Below are 23,169 nucleotides of genomic sequence, written 5' to 3' on the forward strand. Positions count from 1 at the left end.
GCTGCCTTCAGAGCTGGGCATCCAGCCAGCTGCCACTGCTCTCCAGCTGCCCATCTCTGAAGGCAGATCACAAGTAAGGGTGGCAATACTGCCATCCCCTTAAAATAACCTTGTGATAGCCATGCCTCCACCCACACACACAACTCTTTTGGGTCAGGACTCTCAATTTGAGAAACCATTGTCTCCCCTGTGAAATTTGTATAGTATAAAATATAGTGTAAAAGCACCAGACTACTACTACCCGGCTGCCACCAAACAGCTGTTTGGCCGCATTAGCATGCTCCGGAAAGGGAGGGAAAAGTGGGAACCTGGCGCATTCAGGAGAGAAGGCGGGGAAGAGGCAGGGCTGGGGCGGGGATTTGGGAAAGGAGTTAGAACAGGGGCAGGGAGGCGGTGGAGTTGGGGTGGGGCCTCATGGAAGGCGTGGAGTGGGGGGGGGAGTCGAGCACCCAGGGGAAAGAGGGGAAGTCGGCGCCTATGACTTCTACTGCAGACTTGACCTAAGACAATATGACTGTATGGCAAAGTATTCTATCGATCTCAGGTTCTTATATGGCCCCCACTAGCCTAGTATCTCAGCATCTCACAATCTTTTTAACACCTCTCTGAGGTAAGAAAGTGATATTACCAATGACACAGATGGGGAACTCTGACATAGACAGACTAAATGACTTACCCAAGTTCACACAGGAAGTCTGTAGAGCAGAGTTGGGCAAACTATGGCCCACAGGCCACATCCGGCCCACGGGACCATCCTGCCTGGCCCTTGAGCTCCCGGCCAGGGAGGCTAGTCCCCAGTCCCTTCCCCAGAGCCTCAGCTCGCCATGCTGTCAGAGCTCTGGACAGCGTGGCTCTAGACTGCACAGCGGCGTGGCTTGTTCCAGCTGGGCAGAGTGGCTGCCAGTCAAGGTGCTCTGAGCGGCATGGTAAGGGGGTGGGGAGTAGGAGGGTTGGATAAGGGGCAGGGGATTCCAGGAGCTGGACAGGGAGCAGTGGGGATTGGATAGGCGTGGGAGTCCCAGGGGAACAGTCAGGGGGTGGGTCCCAGAGGGGCGGTTAGGGGTGGGGGGGTCCCAGGAGGGGGCACTCAGCAGACAAGGAGCAGGGTTCTGGATAGGTCGAGGGTTCTGAGGGGGGCAGTCAGGGGATGGGAAGTGGGAGGCGGCAGATAGGGGGCGGGGGCCAAGCTGTTTGGGGAGGCACAGCCTTCCCTACCTGGCCCTCTATACAGTTTTGGAACCCCGATGTGGCCCTCAGGCCAAAAAGTTTGCCCACCCCTGCTGTAGAGGAATAGAGATGGGAACCCTGGTCTCCCAAGTCCTAGCCTAGTTCCCTATCCTGGGGGTGGCGGGAGAGTATGTGCTCACAATATTAAAGGTTTTTATCATTCTGAATTTCAGAGCAGCATGTTATTCATAATAAAAGCATGATTTGTTATTCAGGATATCCAAAAAGAGTACCAATAAAACTTAGACAATATCACACCATCATGTAATTTTTAGGTTGCATATATGTTACCAAAAACAAACAAAAAGCCATCTCTAGAATTAGTAATGTTTTAGAGACATTAGTAATATTTTTTGGTCATGTTGTTTTAAACGGGACTCATTTTTGTAGCCTTACGTCCCTAGGACTACATCTTTCCCATCCTAACCCCAGCCTAGAATAATTTTGAAGAAGGAATTTCCACATCTAGTGGCATGGGGAGGAAATGTTTCTGGAGCAAATTGATATTTTATTTTACCATCTTCTGTTTGAAGCTGCAGAGAGAGTTGAAATGTTAGAATAAACCTGGGAGAGATGGCTTAGTAGACAGAGGACAGGCAAAATACACAATAAATTAATCACCCTGGCTCCACAATTTTTCACAACTGCAATTTGTCCCATTGGGTATCACATGCATGTATGAGGTGTATATATCACACTTCAAATAAGTGCACATGTACATGCTGTGATGACTGTGCCAATCATGCTCTTTTTTCTTGTGACCGTTTGTAGATTTTAAAACAAACATCTGTGGGTAGTATCATGGATAACACACACCGACTATAGTATACCAGCATCTGCTCTTGTCATGCTGTTTATATCAGCTGCTTTGTGCCTCAAACATTTGTGAGAGTTTAAACATGAGTGTAATATATTATAAATATTTTAATGCTCTCCTCTTGGATTTTGATGTGGCGTGGTGAAGCACTAGAAAACAAGTGCAAAATGTAGACTCCACACTTTTTGGATATTTGAGATATCTTCCAGACCAATCTTGGTCAGCAGCATCAGAAACCACAGTCTGGATCTGTGTATTAGTTTTCTTAAATGTGTTTGTCCATGAAAACTGTTCAAATCCCCTAGGTAATTAAATCATCTAGATCTGTTTTGTAAAAAGGATACTTCAAAAATTATAAAAGGGGAAAAATAACACACTGTAAACCAAAACAAAATTAATGAGTTCATGTATAAAAAGAACAATACTGCAAAGAAAACTACCTTTCCCTTCAGCAAATCTCACAGAATTGGACAGATTGCACCAAAAAAAGGTAGCTGCCTTCTTTTGGCATGAAATGCATATTCTGCAGGTGCTAATTATATTTCCTAAGAAATACCTGATCTTAAAGAAAAGTGTATTAGAACATAAAAAGCAAAATTTTCATTTTAAGGCAGTTATGATAATTTCCATTGTAAGTAACAGTTATTGTCAAAATTATCTATATAGTGTACATTTAATCAAAATATTTTCCTCCCAACATTCATTTTCTTCTCTCTATCCATGCAATAAAGTCTTAATCCTTCGTTCTGACATTGTGACTTGTTTCCCTAGAAATGAGTACCATCATATAGAATTTTGATTTGTGCCTGAGAGGGTTGGAAAAAGAGAGACTTGTGAAGGAGAAACTTTCATACAGCCATATCCTACTACAAATGATATGAATATCCAGCTCATTTATTTATTGTATTACTCTCATTCACAAAAAAGATAAACACAAGAGCTAAATCTCTGCACATTGATATGAAGTCTGTATACACACACCCTCTCCCCAACAACTCCTGGGTTATTTGTTTTTAACAAAAAAATGTTTGCATCTTTTAAAAAACAAACAAACTTGGCAATGTCCTTTAAATCTTTTCTTAAGTGTTTTAATATTAAGTATGCATGTTGCCCACTTCACTTTTACAGCATCTGATATACATTAACTAATTTACAGTTGGGATAGATAACCAATTTTACCTGAGCTAGGTAACCAATTTTCCAGGTGAGGAATTGATAGAGAGATTAAGTAATATGGCTCAGGCCTCCAAGAGAGTCAGTATCAAAGATGGGACTAGACTGTCTTAGAAAAAAATAATTCAACAGATGGGTCAAGAACTCAAACTTATCATTCACTGAGCTAGAGAACGACTTTCACACCGTACTGGCCGGAGCCAAACAGATTTATGTCATCAATTGTTCAGTGTGGTAGGGGTCATATCCTGGCCTCAATTGTGAATGATGGCTAGTTATTAACTATGTACTTGTGAACCCTTCATATCAATAGTTAATAAATATTTGGTTTGATTCTACTTCCACTGGGGTCAATAGCAAAGCTCTCACTGATGTCAAACAGGATCATGCTCATTGTGAACAATTTACATGATACTAGATGAAATGAAAAATTCAGAGTCTTGCTATACTTTTCTTCTTGTTACAATACTGTGGTGTAGCCAATTATATTCACTGTCTTGTCTTGGTAAATACAGGTCATGTAGCTGGTACCTCTGGACCTGAAGGAAAACTCATTCTTTTGGCATTTTAATCCACTTCATGCCCCTTGTTTTACAAGCCTCATACCTGTGAACAGCACTGAGGTGACTCAGCTGAGCAGCTGTAAAACTCAGTGACAATGTGCTGTAAAGTTTTGCTTACTATTTCACACTGGCCCTCCACCTTGAAACAATTTAACAGGCAAGTGGAGTAAGTGAGCATGATATAGCAGGATTACTATTCTTATTTTAACCCTAAGGAAATCAACTCGTACAAAACAATCTGGACAGGAGTGGAAGAAAGGTTCAAAAGCAGCATGAATTGGGAGAGAAGGACAGGGGAGTTAAAAACAAACAAACAATTGACTGAACAGAGGAAGGATGCTCCAGTATTAGGACATGAGCCTAGGAATTGGGAGAGCTGGGTTCAATTCCCTGCTCTGCCACAGATGTCCCTGCGTGTCCTGGACAAGTCAGTAGCCTCTATTTGCCTCCGTTCCCCATCTGTACAATAAGGATAGAACATTAAAGATGAGGCACTCAGATATTACAGTGATGGGGGCCACATACACACCGATGACAGACAGAAATAGTATTAATTTTGCTGATCTTTTCACAGACCAACATTTCTGAACTTCCCCTATTCCCCTCACTCAGGCTTTCCTCTCTCAGAGTCCTTCGACCCAGAAGACAGATATTGTTTTTAAACTTCCAAATAATGAGGTCTGAAAACATGAATTTTGCTTATAATCTCTGACTATCCCCTGTATCTTGATATGTACAGATACTTCAGCCAGTTGGTTTATACAGCAGCCTATGTGTGGATTTTCCATGCACATAACGTTATCATTTTACCCTAGATATTACATTTAACAGCTCTTTAACATCTAACTGGACAATGGCAAGATAAACATGTGTTAATTATAACTATTTCTATAGTCACTATTTTAAAACTTGTACATTCTGAGCAAAATTCATCTATCTACACAGCAATCAGAAGTGCGATTGCAGCTAGTGCTTCCTGCATTACCTTTAATCTAGCTAGCACAGCTAAAAATAGCAGTGAAGACAAGGTGGTGCGGCGCAGGCTAGGTACAGAGTACATCCCTAAGGTTCTAGTTTTGTTTGCACAGCCCATGCTGCTGCATCTTCATTGCTATTCTTAGCCACACTAGCTAAACTACATGAGCTACAATCACACCTCTGACAGCAGCATAGACATACCAACAGTTAGTGAGGACGGATGGTTTTGTGCAAATGAATTCAAGTCTTTGTGCCACAGTTCCACATCTGTCACATAATGGGATTGTTAATGCTCCTCAACCAAACGGGGTTGCTGTCAGAATAAATTCAAAAATGTTTGTGGGGTACAGTGATGGGATCCATTATGAGTACCTAGACAGAGAGTAAGCATTTTGTCCTTGAAGAAATTAGACAGCACTGTTAAGGCATAGGTAAACCACAACAGGCCAATGAAATCAATTAGTTAGGCACCTTTGCACCTTTGAAAATACCACTGGATATCTACCTCAATCTTTAGGTGTTTAAATGCCTTTAGTAATCTGGCTCAACACTGATCATACCATAGAATGCTATGTTTTTCTCAATTCAATATGCACCAAAGAATGGCTAGAAGAATGCTCTTTGCTCAGCAAAGCATTTTGTTTCCCTGTTGCATCTGCAACAAGGAGTATGTTGATGGAACACGTTTTGAGACTGCCTGTGTCTGCACTTTCTGCATTAACCATGAGGATTCTGGCCAGACCAGAAATTTCCCAGATAATGCTATGGTTGCTGGGGAGCTCTTCTGAAGCCCGCAGCTCATTCCCCATTTATTCTGTCATAAAACCAATGCCATATTAGATGCAGAGTACAGAACAGGAAGAAAAGGCTCAGCAGTGTGCACCAATGTTATTTAGCAGACAATACAGCTGGTGTGGCAAGAGATGTTCTTCAAAGTCAGTGCACACAACATTTAAAAAGAATAAATATTTAAAGGGCTGAGGGACAAAAAGTTTCCCAATTTTAGAGTTTCCCAATTTTCCAGACTTGGCAGCTTTTTCATTTGGACGTTGAAAGTAAATGGAACAATTTGGCATAGATACATGTACAAGTGGTTGTCTATTGAGATACAGACCTAAACCTGACTGTGACAGACAGTCCCAGTTATATCACCCTGTGTCCAACCATCTTCTCAGTATTTTACCAAAAGGGGTCATATATGGTCTCTACCAAAAGCTAAGAATTAATGCTTGTACAGGAAACAATATTACAGTTATGTAACATGTAGCATACTGTCTTCCAAAACTGCTGGAAATGAAACATACCTGAGGCGGGGGAATCTCAGGGCTGATTCAATCAACACTGAGAACAATGCACAACCATGGAGCCAGCCCAAGCTGTATGTCTACTGTCTGGACAAGACACAGACTTGAGTGTTTACAAAGACAACAGAAGCCTACAACTTGGGGACTGCCTGGGCTAAGAGACAATACTCTGTAACCATACCAGAGAAGAAAGGACACAAGATGTTAACCAATACAGAGGAGACACTCTGTCAGCAGGAGTATTTCATGGGAATGCTAGCTTTCTTGACTGGACAAACGCTGTAAGGACTGACCACTGGGTGAAAAATATCTTATTAGACAGGAAAGTAACTTGTTAATAAGTATAGACATAAATTGCATTTTACATTTTTTATCTGTAACCTCACGTTTCCAAATCCTTAGACTTGCTTTTATTTAAATCTTTATTTCAAGCTCCCAAATAAATTTCAATTTGGTTTTACTATAGATACATCTAAGTGCATTGTTAAACAGAGTGCTGAATGGAGGTGAAGCCAGTAAACAGATGTACACTGCTTCCATGGACGCAGTGGGTCTGTGTACATGGCAGATGTCCAGAAGATAAGGAACTGGGCACCCACGTGTAACACAGTATGGTTAGCTAACTGCTAGTCTGCAAAGGGAAAGGTGGGGCTCACAGAGCTCCGAGAGGCACGCTTGCGTTGCCAGCACCTGATAATTGTGGACAGTTTCCCCAAATGGGCACTCCACTGTGAGTAAATAGTGGTGATCCACCCCCGGACACCTTGCTTAACCCTGGAAAGTGTTACACTGACACATGCTCCTTCACATGGTTGGGCTACACATGATCCAGTACAAAAGAGATACCTCACTCAGTGTAACATCTTTTACTGGACCAACTTCTGTTGGTGAAAGAAGACAAGCTTTTGAGCTACACAGAGATCTTCTCCCAGACCTGAAGACGACCTCTGTGTTGCTCAAAACCTTGTCTCTTTCACCAACAGAAGTAGCCCAATAAAAGATATTGCCTCACCCACTTTGTATCTCTAATATCCTGGGACGAACATAGCTACAACAACACTGCAAACAATTATGTACAGAAGTCTAACGTGGACCTTCCCATAACCCTGGGAGAAGCAGGAATGAAGTTCATGGTTGGGCAAAAGAGCAGCTGTTCAAATTTCAGACTTACTCCCTCCCTTGAAAATGCTTTGCTTTAATGTATATCACATGTTGTATCAAGACAATTGGAGAAAAGGGTCTAGTAATTGCCAGTGTTGATGTAGCAGAGGCAAACTCACTGGAATCTTTGTCTGTGGAACACTCATTTATTTTAATTAGCTCTTAACAGCTTATAATAGAATTGTGGCTTAGCTGAAATTGTACAGTTTTTATCATATAATTATGTGCTGGTCTGAGAAACTGATAGGTAAACTTGAACCAAATGGGATTTTTTCTTCATAATGGCCTCCCCTGCTGAAATCAATAAGGAGTTAAGTGCTCACAGAAGATTCCTGATTTCATACCCCCCGCCTTTTTACACCTTTGTTGCTGATTCTTGTGCTGATGCTGCTCGAGACCCACTCTATTGACCAATTTTTAGTGCCTGTATGCAACAGCAATACTAAGGTCTCAGAAAAACCTCTTATGTTGCAACTAACTGTATTTCTGGAGTGGTTGCTCATCAATGCACGCAGCTCATTTTAAGTTATAATTATCTGGAGACTCAAGCCTGAACTAAGATGTCAGTAGATCAATAACAAAAAACCACAAATAATTATGGAGGGCAGGCTACCCAAACAGCTATGCTCTTTCTATTTGTGGGCCTTCATTTTAAATTACCAAAACTAAAACTACATTCATTTGCAAAGGCTTTAATTTAGATTCAACACAGATAAAAAAAATTGTTAAGGATGAAAATCCATTCTTAGCCAAGTTAACTAAGCATAGACATTTCAGTATGTAACATGCAGTCAACCATCATATTCCAAGGCACAACTTAAAGTGACCGTACCATTTATGGGAGTTAGGGACAGGAGGATAGTTTCAGTTTTGACTCTGATTTTTTTGGTTTTTGCAGGTTTAAGCTAGAAAATTAACTTCCTTTTCCAAATAACTAAATCTGCCAATAACAATGTATAATAATATTTAACAATATGAGTTACCTAATAAACTGCCAAGTAATACCCTTTACTTAGAATGAGGTAAGTGCACAATCTCCTGCAATTAATATAAAGGAACACACAAATGAAATTAGGAAATGTTGCATTCCACAGCTCTGTAACTGACTCCTACAGATATTTTTATTAATTCATTCATTTTATTTTATTTTTTGATTGATTGATTTTTGCTAAATAGCTTTTTAAAAGGAACGAGAAAGTCCTATTTATTTATCTGAACATTCATCCACAGAAAATCTTATTTCATTAGTCTTTTTAGATTGACTGGCAATAGGTGTCTCATATTTCTGCAGTATATAATGAGGTGATATTGTCTGTATCAGTATTTACAGTGCAAATTGACTTCCATTTCTCTGAAAATTACTCTGAACATTTTTGTTATTGTTCTAAAGATTGGAAACTGATCATTTCAGTTTCTAGACCCGACAAAGTTAATTCTCGTGCCAATAAATAATTAGTCCTCCCATTCACCCTGCAGGTCCATAGCCTGATTTTTCAGATAAAATATTTGTATATTAAGATTAGCATTAAACATAGCTAGTACAGGTACTTTACTATTACCTGGAGTTGCAGCTCCAGTTGCAAAAAAGGAAACTGTGTCTGGCACTTGGAAGAAAAATTTGGGTTTTGTGGATGGCCAACTTCCGCACACATTTTATAGGTTTCAAAGTAGCAACCGTGTTAGTCTGTATCCACAAAAAGAAAAGGAGTACTCGTGGCACGTTAGAGACTAAATTTTATTTGAGCATAAGCTTTCATGAGCTACAGCTCACTTCATCGGATGCATTTAGTGGAAAATACAGTGGGGAGATTTTATATACACAGAGAACATGAAACAATGGGTGTTATCATATACACTGTAATGAGAGTGATCAGGTAAGGTGAGCTATTACCAGCAGGAGAGAAAAAAAAAAAACCTTTTGTAGTGATAATCAAGGTGGGCCATTTCCAGCAGTTGACAAGAACGTCTGAGGAACAGTGGGAGGGGTGGGGGGGGGAGGGAATAAACATGAGGAAATAGTTTTACTTTTTGTAATGACACATCCACTCCCAGTCTTTATTCAAGCCTAATTTAATGGTGTCCAGTTTGCAAATTAATTCAAATTCAGCAGTCTCTCATTGGAGTCTGTTTTTGAAGTATTTTTTGTTGAAAAATTGCGACTTTTAGGTCTGTAATCGAGTGACCAGAGAGATTGAAGTGTTCTCCAACTGGTTTTTGAATGTTATAATTCTTGACGTCTGATTTGTGTCCATTTATTCTTTTACTTAGAGAATGTCCGGTTTGGCCAATGTACATGGCAGGGGGACATTGCTGGCATATGATGGCATATATCACATTAGTGGATGTGCAGGTGAACGAGCCTCCGATAGTGTGGCTGATGTGATTAGGCCCTATGATGGTGTCCCCTGAATAGGTATGTGGATACAGTTGGCATCGGGCTGTCCTCTCAGGCGCGGCGAACCGCGGCCAGGGGGAGCCATGATTGGCCGAACCTGCGGATGTGGCAGATAAACAAACCCGCCCAACCCACCAGCGGCTTTCCCTGAACAAGTGGCATCCCAAGTTTTGGAATCACTGGCTTAGAAATATCTAGAAAAGGCACATCTTTTGGGGTGATTGAGAAACCCGTACGCTATGGGATACAAATACTTAAGCACAACAGAATGGGTAAAGAAGAGAGCTTCAGCATCAGCTTGACTTCCATTAATTTAGAAACTTAAAGGCTCAAGTGGCCAGCTTAGTAAACAGGATATGTCCGGATTATATATGCACACAGGCTTTGTGAAATTGCCTTCATTTCTGTGGGTTCAAGGGAGCTGAACATAGAAGATTAGCATAAAAACAGAGACAAAATTACCACTAGTCTCCAGAAGAGGTCACTAATCAAGAGGTTTTCCACACAAATGCAATATATTGAATGTTATGTTTTGCACTTTATAATAGAAAGTACATAGAAGATAAGCTAGTGAACAGGGGACCGCAAACAGGGGAGCTAGAGAGGGGGTTTGTAGGAGGGAATCATAATATAATCGCTATGGTTAGGGCTGCTTTGCCAGTGCCGATACTGCTCCTGTCTCCTCCACCTGTGCCCATACCCAGACAGACACCTAACCGTGGATGCCTCTACCCAGATCCTGGTGTGGACTTGCAGAGACTCTGGCCTGCATTTCCTTCTCTCAGAATGCCAGGCTGGGGGGAACATCCATTGTGAAAGGTGCCTGCTGGTGGAATCTCTTAGGAAGCAGGAGGGAGAGCTACAGAAGGAGGTGGCTAGGCTCAGAAGCATCCGTGCCCAAGAGGAATTCCTCAAGAGTATTCATATGGAAACATCCAAGGCTGAGAAAGCTATCCAGCTACAGAGGACTGCTGTCACACCACTGGGAGAGGAGGATATGGCTCTGTCACAGGGAGGACACTGGCAGCTGGTAACTTCTGGCAGCAGGCTGTGCTCCACCCCTAACCCCCAACCCAGCCACCCTGGTTATGGAAAACCGTTATGCTGCCATGGCAACAAGCAACGAGGAATCACCCCCAAAGTTGGAGGAGGAGAAGCCCAGGCTGGGATGATTGCAGCCACCACTCCCAGGAGGACAAGATAGTGGTGGTTGGTGACTCTCTTCTGAGGGGGATGGAGGCACCCATCTGTCGCCCTGACATGGCATCCCGGGAGGTATGCTGCCTGCCAGGGGCCCCTAGGCAAGACATTACAGAGGGATTGTCTAGGATCATCCAGCCTTCTGACTACTACCCCATGCTACTCATCCATGTGGGCACTAATGATACTGCGAGGTGTGACCCTCAGCAGATCAAAAGTGACTACAGGGTTCTGGGAGTAAGGGTGAAGGAGTTGGGAGTGCAGGTGGTGTTCTCTTCGTTCCTTCCAGTCAAGGCTAGGGGCCCAGGCAGAGACAGATGCATCTTGGAGGTGAATGCCTGGCTGCGAAGATGTTGTTGCCAGGAGGGCTTCGGCTTCCTTGACCATGGGATGCTGTTCCAGAAGAAGGACTGCTATACAGAGATGGGGTCCACCTATCGAGGAAGGGGAAGAGCATATTTGGATACAGACGGGCTAGCCTAGTAAGGAGGGCTTTAAACTAGGTTTGAAGGGGGTAGGTGACCAAAGCCCACAGGTAAGTCAAAAACATGGAGACCTGGGAGAAGGGTCAGAATTTGGGGAGAGCATGAACTGTTATAGCAGAGATAAAAGAGAGAAGACAGAACTGGGGGGAAATCAAATCAGGAACATGACAGGAATATTAGTATAGAAGGATACAGCTTGCTCAGGAAGGACAGGCAGAGAAAAAAAAAAGAGATGAGGTGTTGCCTTATATAATAAAAATGTATATACTTGGACTGAGGTTGAGGAAATAGGAGACAGTCTTGTTGAAAATCTCTGGATAAGGATAAAAGGGGTAAAAAAAAAAAAGGTAATTGTCATGGTAGGGGTCTACTACAGACCACCAAACCAGGACGAAGAGATGGATGTGGCTTTTTTTAAACAACTAACAAAATCATCCAAAGCTCAGAACTTGGTGGTGATGGGGAACTTCAGCTACTCAGACATCTGTTGGGAAAACAACAGTGCAGGGCACAGATTATCCAACAAGTTCTGGAAATGTATTGGAGACCATTTTTTTATTTCAGCAGGTGGAGAAAGCTACTAGGGGAGAGGTTGTTCTACGTTTGATTTTGACAAATAAGGAGGAACTGGTTGAGAATTTGAAAGTGGAAGGCAGTTTGGGTGAAAGTGATCACGAAATGATAGAGTTTGTGATTCTACGGAATGGTAGGAGGGAGAACAGCAAAATAAAGACAATGGATTTCAAGAAGGCAGACTTTAGCAAACTCAGGGAGTTGGTAGGTAAAATTCAATGGGAAGCACGTCTAAAGGAAAAACAATTGAAGACAGTTGGCAGTTTTTCAAAGAGACATTATTAAGGGCACAAGAGCAAACTATCCCACTGCATAGGAAAGATAGGAAGTGTGGCAAGAGAGCACCCTGGCTTAACCAGGAGCTCTTCAATGATCTAAAAATCAAAAGCGAGTCCTACAAAAAGTGGAAACTAGGTCAAATTACAAAGGATGAATATAAACAAATAACACAAGTATGTAGGGACAAAATTAGAAAGGCCAAGGGACAAAACAAGATCAAACTAGCTAGAGACATAAAAGGTAACAAGAAAACATTCTACAAATATATTAGAAGCAAGAGGAAGATTAAGGACAGGGTAGGCCCGTTACTAAATGAGGGGGGAGGGAAATAATAACAGAAAATATGGAAGTGACAGAGGTGCTTAATGACATCTTGGTTTTGGTTTTCAGCAAGAAGGTTGGTAGTGATTGAACATCTAATATAGTGAATGTCAGTGAAAATGAGGTAGGATCAGAGGCTAAAAGAAAGAAAAGAAGAAGAAGTTAAAAATTACTTAGACGTCACCAGAACCTGATGAAATGCTCATCGTAGAATACTCAAGGAGCTGACTGAGGAGCTATCTTTGAAAAGTCATGGAAGATATTCCAGAAGACTGGAAAAAGGGCAAATATAGTGCCAATCTATAAAACGGGAAATAAGGACAACCCAGGGAATTACAGAGCAGTCAGCTTAACTTCTGTACCCAGAAAGATAACGGAGCAAATAATTAAGCAATCAATAAGCAAACATCTAAAAGATAATAAGGTGATAAGTAACAGTCAGCATGGATTTGTCAACAATCATGCTAAACCAACCTGATAGCTTTCTTTGACAGGGTAACAAGTCCTGTAGATGTGGGGAAGCAGCAGATGTAGTATATCTTGACTTCAGTAAAGTTTTTGATACTGTCTCACATGACCTTCTCATACACAAACTAAGGAAATGCAACCTAGATGGAGCTACTATAAAGGTAGGTGTAATGGGCAAACAGTAATTAATTCAAAAAATGATCTGGACAAACTGGAGAAATGGTCTGAAGTAAATAGGATGAAATTCAATAAGGACAAATGCAAAGTACTCCATTTAGGAAGGAACAATCAATCAGTTGCTCACATACAAAATGAGAAATGGCTGCCTAAGAAGGAGTACTGCGGAAAGGGATCTGGGGGGTCATAGTGGACCATAAGCTAAGTATGAGTCAACAGTGTAACACAATTGCAAAAAAAGCAAACATCATTCTGTGATGTATTAGCTGGAGTGTTGTAAATAAGACACAAGAAGTAGTTCTTCCACTCTACTCCGTGCTGATTAGGCCTCAACTGGAGTATTGTGTCCTTGGAGCCACATTTCAGGAAAGATATGGACAAACTGGAGAAAGTCCAGAGAAGGGCAACAAAAATGATTAAAAGTCTAGAAAACATGACCTATGAGGGAAGATTGAAAAAAAATGGGTTTGTTTAGTCTGGAAAAGAGAAGAGTGAGAGGGGACATAACAGTTTTCAAGAACATAAAAGATTGTTACAAGGGGAGGGAGAAAAAATTTTCTTCTTAACCTCTGAGGATAGGACAAGAAGCAATGGGCTTAAATTCCAGCAAGGGAGGTTTAGGTTGGACATTAGGAAAAAAATCCTAACTGTCAGAGTGATTAAGCACTGGAATAATTGACTAGGGAGGTTGTGGAATCTCTATCACTGGAAATTTTTAAAAGCAAGTTAGACAAACACCTGTCGGGAACGGTCTAGATAATACCTAGTCCTGCCATGAGTGCAGAAGTTTGGACTAGATGACTTCTTGAGGTCCCTTCCAATCCTATGAGTCTAAGATACAAATTCTAATTATTTAAATGTTGATGGTTTTGCAAAACAGTGACTGATCCATACTGAACCACAGTCATGAACCACATTCTCTAATGTTTCATCACCCAGTAAGTCCAGGGCCTGAACTCATATACAGAGCAAAGCAAGAGGTTCTTATGTTCACAGATAGGGTATGTTGGTCCATTGAACTGATACATCAATACTAAATGCCTCCACATGTAATCTAGTAGTAATATTAGGGTTCACATTTTCAATTTGGGAGATATATTTGTCTTTTGCTGTGTGCTGAATTTCATAGCTTAGCAGATCTCCCCCTTGTCCATAAATGGGGGCTGCTCAATGTCCACGGCAATGGCTCCTTTCTACCATGGGGGCAGGGAGAAGACGATCCAACTCCAGCCCCCAACAGCACAAAGTGAGAGAATCTCCCTGAAAGAATACTCAGAGATTTTCCCTCCAAAAGCCCCTCCCTGTGTGTTTTAACATGAGAGGGATGGCTTGGCTTCTGGTTAGCGTGCAAAACACTTATGGAAAAGACAAAAATTCTGTGCCTAGCTCCATCTGTGGCTACAGGCCATTGAGAGTGCATAAGAATTACACAAGTTGATTTACTTTATGAAAAATGATTAGTAAAACCCCTGTGGATTTCTTAACTGTACTGTGGCAGGATATAAGATTAGTGTAGCAATTCCCATCATCAAATGTATTTACTGTTAAAATATTGGATTAGTGATGTTGTTATCCACTATTCCAAGATTAAAAAGTGATTCTTTAAAACTGTGAAGAAAAATACTACACTCCATCACTTGTAATTAGGCTTGCAGTGCGAGTGTGGATTTTTTCCCCTTCCTATTAAAAAATTCTGCTCACTAAAAAAAAAAAAAAAAAGAAACGCAGTTCTCTTATTTTGCTTTGTAAATAGAAAGCGTCATACTTGCTCGATAAAATTATCCCTAAGTATTTCATTGCACCTGCCAGTCAGGTTCCTCAGCAGCATCAGGTCATCATAAATAACCAACATCCCATACCTTGCACTACCTGGTCTATAAAACACACAATGATGTACATGCCAGCTGGGAATAATTATAAGTTAGATTTTAATCACTGGACATTTAACTCTCCTGAAGAAAGGTCCTTTTTTTTTTCCAAGTGTTTTGTGAGAAGAGGGTGTTGTTGACCTCCAGTGTCATCACCTTCTTGGTTTTGAATGAGAATATGGGCTGAGGGATACGGGATGGTCAGTTAAGAATGGTTATATGCTATATTTCTTAGTCTGGACTTTGACCAGACAAATCTTTGTTCTTTGCCTTTGCTTATGTTTTAAAGGTATAAAGTGCCTAGAGTTGTTAGGATATGTGCTTAAAAAGAAATACATAAAAAGATTCAACTACCTCCTCTCATTGATTTCCCTCCTCTCATGTAATTCTGCCAACCATCTCTGAAATTCCTTGGGTACTTAGATACAGAGTGCAGACAGTGCAAAGGGTGTTAACAGAGGAAAGTTTAATAATGCACACAAAAAATCTGAAATTGATGCAATGGTAGATTTACCCTACTGGCCTTAGTGGCAAAAGCTGGAAGGTGCCCACTGCTGCAGAATTTATCTAGCCAACTCCTGGCATTTTTCCCATTACTTATCCTATTAAACTGGATCTCTGCCCTTAGCATTCTTCTTTCTTCCTCTAGGTTAATTCTCCCTCCCCCTCGACCTCTTAATTCACGATGCTGACATAAACCACTATAAATGAGAGTAGCCAATGCTAGAGCTTGGTTTGACTTTAAATTGCCCTATGTCTAGCTGACCCTCAGAAATCTAGGCTATTTGCAAGTATTCTTAACTGCAGCTGATGCAGTTTTGAACAACCTTGACACAGTTTATCAGCCAAATGTTTAATCAGGCAGTGCAGCAAGAAAACGGTAACCACAACAATACAAGGTATTTAACATTTCAATACAGTGTATAAACTGACGACAAGCTCATCTTAGCAGCTACTATCATGTACCCTTTTTCTGGTGCTCTCTTCCTCTGCAAAAATCTTATCTAAAATTTACCAGAGAACTATGTATAATCATTCCCTGATGTTGTCATATGTTTTATGTTCCACACAGGAAAGTTCAATTTCAAATCACTGGGTTCATAGTGAAAGCAACAGACAACTGTTTGAATTAATTAGGTGTCATAGTGGAGGTAAAGGATTCTGACTGTGTGTTCGGACCCACAAATCCATAGCTTTGACGGACTCTCTTTTCCCACCCATGCAATGAAGTGTCACTGAGAAAGCTTTCCTGGGATTCAGTTTTCCTGGAAGAGGACGATTGAATTTCAAACTGTCTGGCTCATGGGTCTATTTATAACTGCTATAATTGGCTGGAATTTGTTTGGGGAGGACCAAAACCACAATGGAACTGAAAACAAAGAAACACCCCCATAAGAACACTTTTTGCTTTGTCTTACACTCTATATGCAAAACTGTTCAAACACCAATATCTGCCTGTGTCTCCACTTCCTGTCATCAGGACACAGATGTGGTAGTGTTTGCTTCAGTGATTGTGCATGTGACCAGATCAGTCTCTGAACACTGAAGATGTTACAGGCTGTAGGATTTATTTCCTTTTGTTGATAAAATGCAACCTGTTACTAAGTGGCTGACTTTGAATTCGCAATAAATAACCCAAATAAGTTAGTGAATTTTTCTATGAATTCCAAGAGAACTGTTGAGTATCCCTTTTAGAAAAGAGGCACTCATTCATCCCCATCTAAATATCATATTCCTATAAATAGCAGTTGCTTCTTTCTATGGTGCTTCCCATGAGATTTTAAGCATATTCTGTTTGCTTTTAGAGTTGGGAACCAATTTGCTTTATGGGCACCATTTGTACCATTTGCCCGTTGCTCATAAAACAGACAAAGCCTTTATTAATACCATGAATTTTCACTCACTTTATATAAAATGTCTAAGGAGGGATTTGCAGTAGCCTGAATTACATCCATGAAAGAATTAACAACTAATTTAATTTTCTGCTACGATAATGGCCTCAGTGTTTTACATTTTGTTGATCACATTTCTTCCATCCAAACAAAAAACTCAAAAATTGTATCTGGTTTAAATTTTTTTTTCTAAATAACTAAGTAAGATGAGTGTCCAAAACATTACATTTTGAAAGCTATTCAGTCACACAAGCAAATATGAAATAAAGTAAGGATTTGTTCCTAATCTGAGATAGATGTATATGGAATGGCAAACATAATACATTGAAAAATCGCATGCGGCATGAGTGAATGCAACATATTGGCTGGTGTGTGTATACAACTGCCCCCGATAAAGGTCATCTTTATTGTTCGTAACTATTCCATTAGCTTAAGGCCTAAAGTCCTGTGCTTTGGAAGCTAATGATTCAAGGCTTTTACTTTCATTTCACATGCACATTTTACCTAGCAACAGGGACATCTGTATATATTCAAGCACAGTTCAAGAGCATATCATTCAAAATCAGCAGTAATTCAATGCCATGTCCATCAGACCTCAATCAAGTCTTCAGGTAATGTGATGCTGATTTTCAAGGAGCAAGCCCAGAGGTGAATGAACAGTCAACATCATGCCTCATGTAAGCATTCACTTACTGCAAAAGTTCACACTAACTAGAGATTGAGAGAACACAAGTGGGTGTTCGGTTCCAATTGTGAGTTCCCATGTTGGATTTTCTGCATACACTTGCAGTAAATACTATTGTAAAATGTCATGGGCTCCAATACGCAATTCATTTTTAAAATCAGGCCCTAAGTGAAGGCAGAGCTGCTTGAGAGGAATGCTCACAGTGTAAAATGTCTGGCAGAACTCTAACTATAGGCAGAAATTACCAAGTGTACAAGAGCACTGAAATTACAGTGGGTCAGTCCTCTTCCCACACCCCCATCCAATATTTATACATAAATTAAGGCAGGGTTGATATGCAAGAGACAAATAAAGGAAATGGCTCTAAATTTCTAAATTTAACATAATACACAAATTAGTAATAAATGATTTGCCAAAGTAAATATGCCAAAATAGGATCCTATAAAGCACTGTGTGTTCCTCAAGGTAAATGTTGCATATCAATATTCTCATTCATCCATCTCCCTGTCTTCTGATTTGAACAAGCACCACATCTTTTCTGGTGGGTCAAACTGTTGGACCTTAAGATTTAATATGTCAAATTCATGAGCCTTCGCTTTAAGCTGTCATTCTGTAGGCTTAAATAGAATTCTATCCGAGAAGTTAATGAGCTGTTCCTAATTTCCTAAGACACCATTTGGATACTGATTTAATTTTAAATTTCTGTTTTGTCACTGGTTTATTTCAACCCCCATTATAATGTGTGTCAGGTAAAAAGTCCATGAATAACATGAGCTGAAATCCTTATATTTTTTCTAGGGTATGAAACATGCTGGAGGGGAGGGGAAGGAGGGTGAGAAAAAGGAAGCAGATCTTAAGAGGGCTTAGCCAAATAACATAGCACTTACAGCCACATTAACCATGGGACTCTCATAGAAGAACCTAAAGCAAATGCCACATGATGCTACCTACCAGAGAGCTACCCATTACAGTGCTTCTTTGGAGACTCAAATTGATATACTGTTAAGACTCACAGAAATGAACATTACTATGCTACTGCGGAGCAGAGGCAAACACAGAAACTTATCAATAACGTGGTTCCTACCTACCTGGGGCTGAGTCCATGATTCCAGGCTTGTCTCTTTCAAAGGGCTCTGGGGTCTTCCCATCTCTTTTGTGTGCTTTTGAAGGAAAAAAAATGTGTCAGGTTATCTGCTCAGCCAACATATTCATATTGACACTCATTTTCTATTGCAAGGTACAAATTACAAGACAATGAATTTGTCAACCAGAAATGCCCACATTTCCAGAGGTCACTGGGATAGGTCTCAGAGTAACAGCCATGCTCAAATAAATGTGTTATTTGATTTAATAAAAAGGTGCCACAAGTACTCCTTTTCTTTTTGGGATAGGTCAGTTTTTTTGACTCAGTATATAACCCAGTTTTAATGCAGCAGTAATGTAGTGAGAAATCCCAACAAGATTGCATCTCATGCTTTGTTGAATTGAACAGCAGCACTTTTTCAGCCTTTCTTGAAAGCCCTTTTATACATTAGATATAAAAGTAATAGATAGCTCTGATACAGCAATTTTGATTTAAACATCTCAAAGTGTTTACAGATTGGGAAACTGAGGCACAGAGAAGCGACGTGGCCTTCGCATCACCACACCACAAGCCAGTGGAAGAATCTGGAATAGAAACCAGACTCCTGATTTCAAGTTCAGTGTCCTGTCCACTAGACCACATTGCCACATCTCATTTATTTTGGCAAGCAAGGACATACCATGAATATAACATCTGTTACCCACAAAGCAACTGCAATTAATTTAAGTGTGGCCTATCGAAACAAAACAAAAAAAAACAGAAAGCTCCCCCAAAACACCTACTTTTTAAACACTGTGTTATTGAGGTTTCTTTCATGCTTTTGGCTGATAGCTTTAAGGAAAGGCAAAGGCTCTTTATAATAGGAGCTTAGGAGGATAGGCTGTTTAATAGCTCATTGACCCTTAAACTCTGAGAATTCTAAAGAAGTGGCAAGACTGACCCCAAATCAAAAGTCCTTACAATCAGATGGCTTAAAGGAGCCCTTGAAGAATTATATTTGCTGACTTCATATTCCCAAGTAAATTACTGACATTTCCAAACCACCCTGTCAACTTGTTAATGTGTATAATTGCTCAACTCTGCTCACAAATGTTTTGAATTTTATGAGTATAGGGATTGAGGTGCAATTTCAATTACCAGAGAGTCATTGTTAAAGTCTTGTGTGAGTATATTATGTCTACCCACACATATAACTGGTCTTAAGATAAATAGCAAACATCACACTTTTCATAACACTAAAGTGGTCACTACCTATTTTTGGCAGTCTTGCTATATACACTGCAGAATAGATTTGGTAGATAGTAAGACATCATCTGACATCCTGAAGGGCATTGACTAAGATTTTTCAATAAAACTAGAAGAACTACATTGAATGTTGGCTGGAAGCATTAAATATTTTTTTAGATAAATGGTCAAATAAATATATCTACCCTTACACAGAGAATGATATACAATAATAATTTATAAAAGTATCCCAGGAGTATGCTATTACAACATTCAGACTAATATAGACTTCATTACCAGTAGTTCTATCAATGGAAGCTGTACATTTTCTCATTTTATATGTTCTTCTGTACAAGATTTCTGTTTTGGACTTTCCTAAGAAATATTATATGCTGTAGTGTTGTTCAAGACAGCAATCAAATTTAGCAGTCCTGCTAAAGACAGAAATGGTTCATGAACCCATACATTACTCCAAAGAGGGAAACAGCATGATCTAATGGTTAGAGCACAGAATTGGGACGGAAGAAACCTGAGTTTTATCACAGACTCTGCTTATGACTCATGGTATAACCATGGACAAGTCACATATTTGCTTCTTGTCTGTTTCTCCATCTGTAAAAGGGGGATAATATACACTTTTGTGAAGTTCATCACCATCCTCTGACAAAAGGCACTATTAAGGGACAGGTTTTATTATGACATCTTTATTTTGGTAGCTGTGAAAGTTTACACTCTTACATGCCATGTTATGGGAGAGCCTAATGACATGTCATAATTCAGCACAACAGTGTCATACATGAGTGCCTCAGATCACGGCGAGTAGTGCAGTATAAATACACAGAAATGTGATCAGCCAAAAGAATTGCTGTCTCTCGTAATATATAATTTTAAGTATCTGATTAAAATGAAGGCTGTCAAAAACACAGTCTGTAGGCTACCTCAGCTATCTTCTGTTTGTATGGATTACTGAAAGTGCAGAGTTCAAATGACCATGGAAATAAACAGAGAATTTAATTATGGTAGATTATATAATGGCTGCAAATGTGGGGGGGGGAAAGCATCTTGTTTTAAAATTGTACAATTACACATCCCTGTCATTTGCCTGTGGTGTTGGATGATGTGATGGCAACTGAACATGATTCAGTGTTTAAATATGACAATGAATAGATTAATTTTCTCTGAGGGAAAAAAATACCAGATTTAGTGTGAATCAAATCCAATTAAAATGGGCATATTTGTTTCATATTCTGTGGGGGAAAGCAATGTTTTTTCATATATACTCAAGTATAGGTAAATATATTCTACTTTTAAGTAGAATAAACAAACTCACGTGTATATATTATTAGTTAGTAGTAGTAGTAAATACGTCTACTGTGGCACTACCTAGTGGCAAACGTCATGAGAAACACATTGTGTTAGGTACTGTAGAAATACTTAAAATATTTATTAACTAGTTTTGATAAAATAAGAAACCTTCCAAATATTTTGTCCATTTTTAATATTAAATTCCAAAAATCCTTTTAATGCGGTTTGGAAGTGTTGGATAAATGGTTTTCCACTTCTAGTTTCTGTCCAGGAAAGGCAACAGAACTGCTCAAATATTGTCAAGAAAGGCTGTTCTTTTCCTAGGGCAGCGTTTCCCAAACTTTGGACACCACTTGTTCAGGGAAAGCTCCTAGAGGGCCAGGCTGGTTTGTTTATCTGCTGCTCCCGCAGATTCGGCTGATTGCGGCTCCCACTGGCTGCGGTTCGCCGCTACCAACGGGAGCTGCAGGAAGTGGCGGCCAGTATGTCCCTTGGCCCACGCCGCTTCCTGCAGCCCCCGTTGGCAGCAGCAAACTGCAGTGAGTGCGAGCCGCGATAGGCCAAATCTGTGGACGCGGCAGGTAAAAATACCATCCCGGCCTGCCAGGGGCTTTCCCTGAACAAACGGAGTCCCAAGTTTGGGAAACACTGTCATAGGGAATTGCCAGCTATGATCTGAAATGAAAATGCCACAAATCTGATCAGGAAAACATGTTTTCATAAAATTTCCAGGTCAGTTTTCCAGTCTCCAGAAACTTCAAAACCAGTGGTAACTTGAATACTACAGAAAGCGGCAGGAGGGGAAACAGGAAGATGCTTGGAAACAAACGAAGAGAGGGACTGAGATCAGGAAGAGGAACTGGGCATTATCCTTATGCAAAACTCTTTAAGATAAGTTATTTTTTCATAATAAATGAGAACCGTGAGCAAAAATCCATAAAAGTCACTGAAAAGACTACCATTGACTTAAGTTTGAACATTTGAACATTCAAAAAAGAGGACACTCCAATGGGGGGGGGGGTATTTGCTCACACCTCTCACCACTGCCCCAACTGCACGCCTTCCCCACCCCCATTCCAACCCCTTCCCCCAATGTCCCTGCCCCAACTCCGCCCCCTCCCTGCCCCATTGGACCCCTTCCCCAAATCCCCACCCCGGCCCCACGTCCTCCCCTGAGCGCACCGCATTCCCCCTCCTCCCCCGTCCCTCCCAGCCGTGTGAAAAAGCTGTTTCGCGGCACAAGCATTGGGAGCTAGGGGGAAAAAGCAGGCACTCTCTCAAATGATCAACATACACTTTCTTTCTTGAAAGATCAACTCTTATTTAGGGGAAAATAATAATGGCAAAATCCTGGATGTTTTTAGATATTTAAAAATTTGTCCCGGATGACTATTTAAGAACCAAAAAGCCAGACATGTCCAGGAAAATATGGATGTATGGTAACCCTACCTAATTGCACTTTGGATCAAGCCCTGAGGATATAACTTTTGAAAAAATTGCGTGCATATACCAACACTTTATACTTTGCTGAGTGGCTTTCAAACATTAACAAATCAATACGCAAACCACCCTTGGTGAACTAGGTATGGTAAGAGAAATGTGATCATCACTCCAGCCACCATTCATATACTACCACCTCAGGAGTAAAAATATGTTTAGAAAGGGCATAGAACAGGAAGCCAAGGCTAGCATCCTTCTCTTTCAAGAAGTGGCAAGGGAAACAAGTGGTCAGGATCCTGATTTTATTTTTCATCCAGAGTATGAATTCTATACTTGGCAATCTTCTACCTTGTCTTTTGCAGAAGTAAGCATCATATATTATCAGTTGTTATTTAAAATAATCACTGTCTCAGTTTGAGGACTATTGTGTCTTGTTTTTAGCAACCAAGTGTCCATTTCTAGGGAAATGCAAGTGGCATGAAGCCACAGTGTTATAAAACAATTCTTGTAGTTTTTAATGGATGATGCCTAGTGTCACCAGTGTTGTTTT

The 23,169-nt window shown here is 40.4% G+C and overlaps 1 protein-coding gene across 2 annotated transcripts in view; it reads right to left on the reverse strand.

Moving 5' to 3' along the window:
- Positions 1–23,169, reverse strand: part of PCDH11X (protocadherin 11 X-linked) — a 983,439-nt gene that overhangs the window by 469,080 nt on the left and 491,190 nt on the right. For both annotated transcript variants that reach the window (XM_043491961.1, XM_038417020.2), the window contains one exon: positions 18,655–18,726. In XM_043491961.1, coding sequence (XP_043347896.1) covers positions 18,655–18,726 — 72 coding nt within the window. The remainder of the gene's footprint in view (positions 1–18,654; positions 18,727–23,169) is intronic.

The sequence above is a fragment of the Dermochelys coriacea genome, chromosome 9, assembly GCF_009764565.3.
Source record: "Dermochelys coriacea isolate rDerCor1 chromosome 9, rDerCor1.pri.v4, whole genome shotgun sequence".
Classification (NCBI taxonomy): domain Eukaryota; kingdom Metazoa; phylum Chordata; order Testudines; family Dermochelyidae; genus Dermochelys; species Dermochelys coriacea.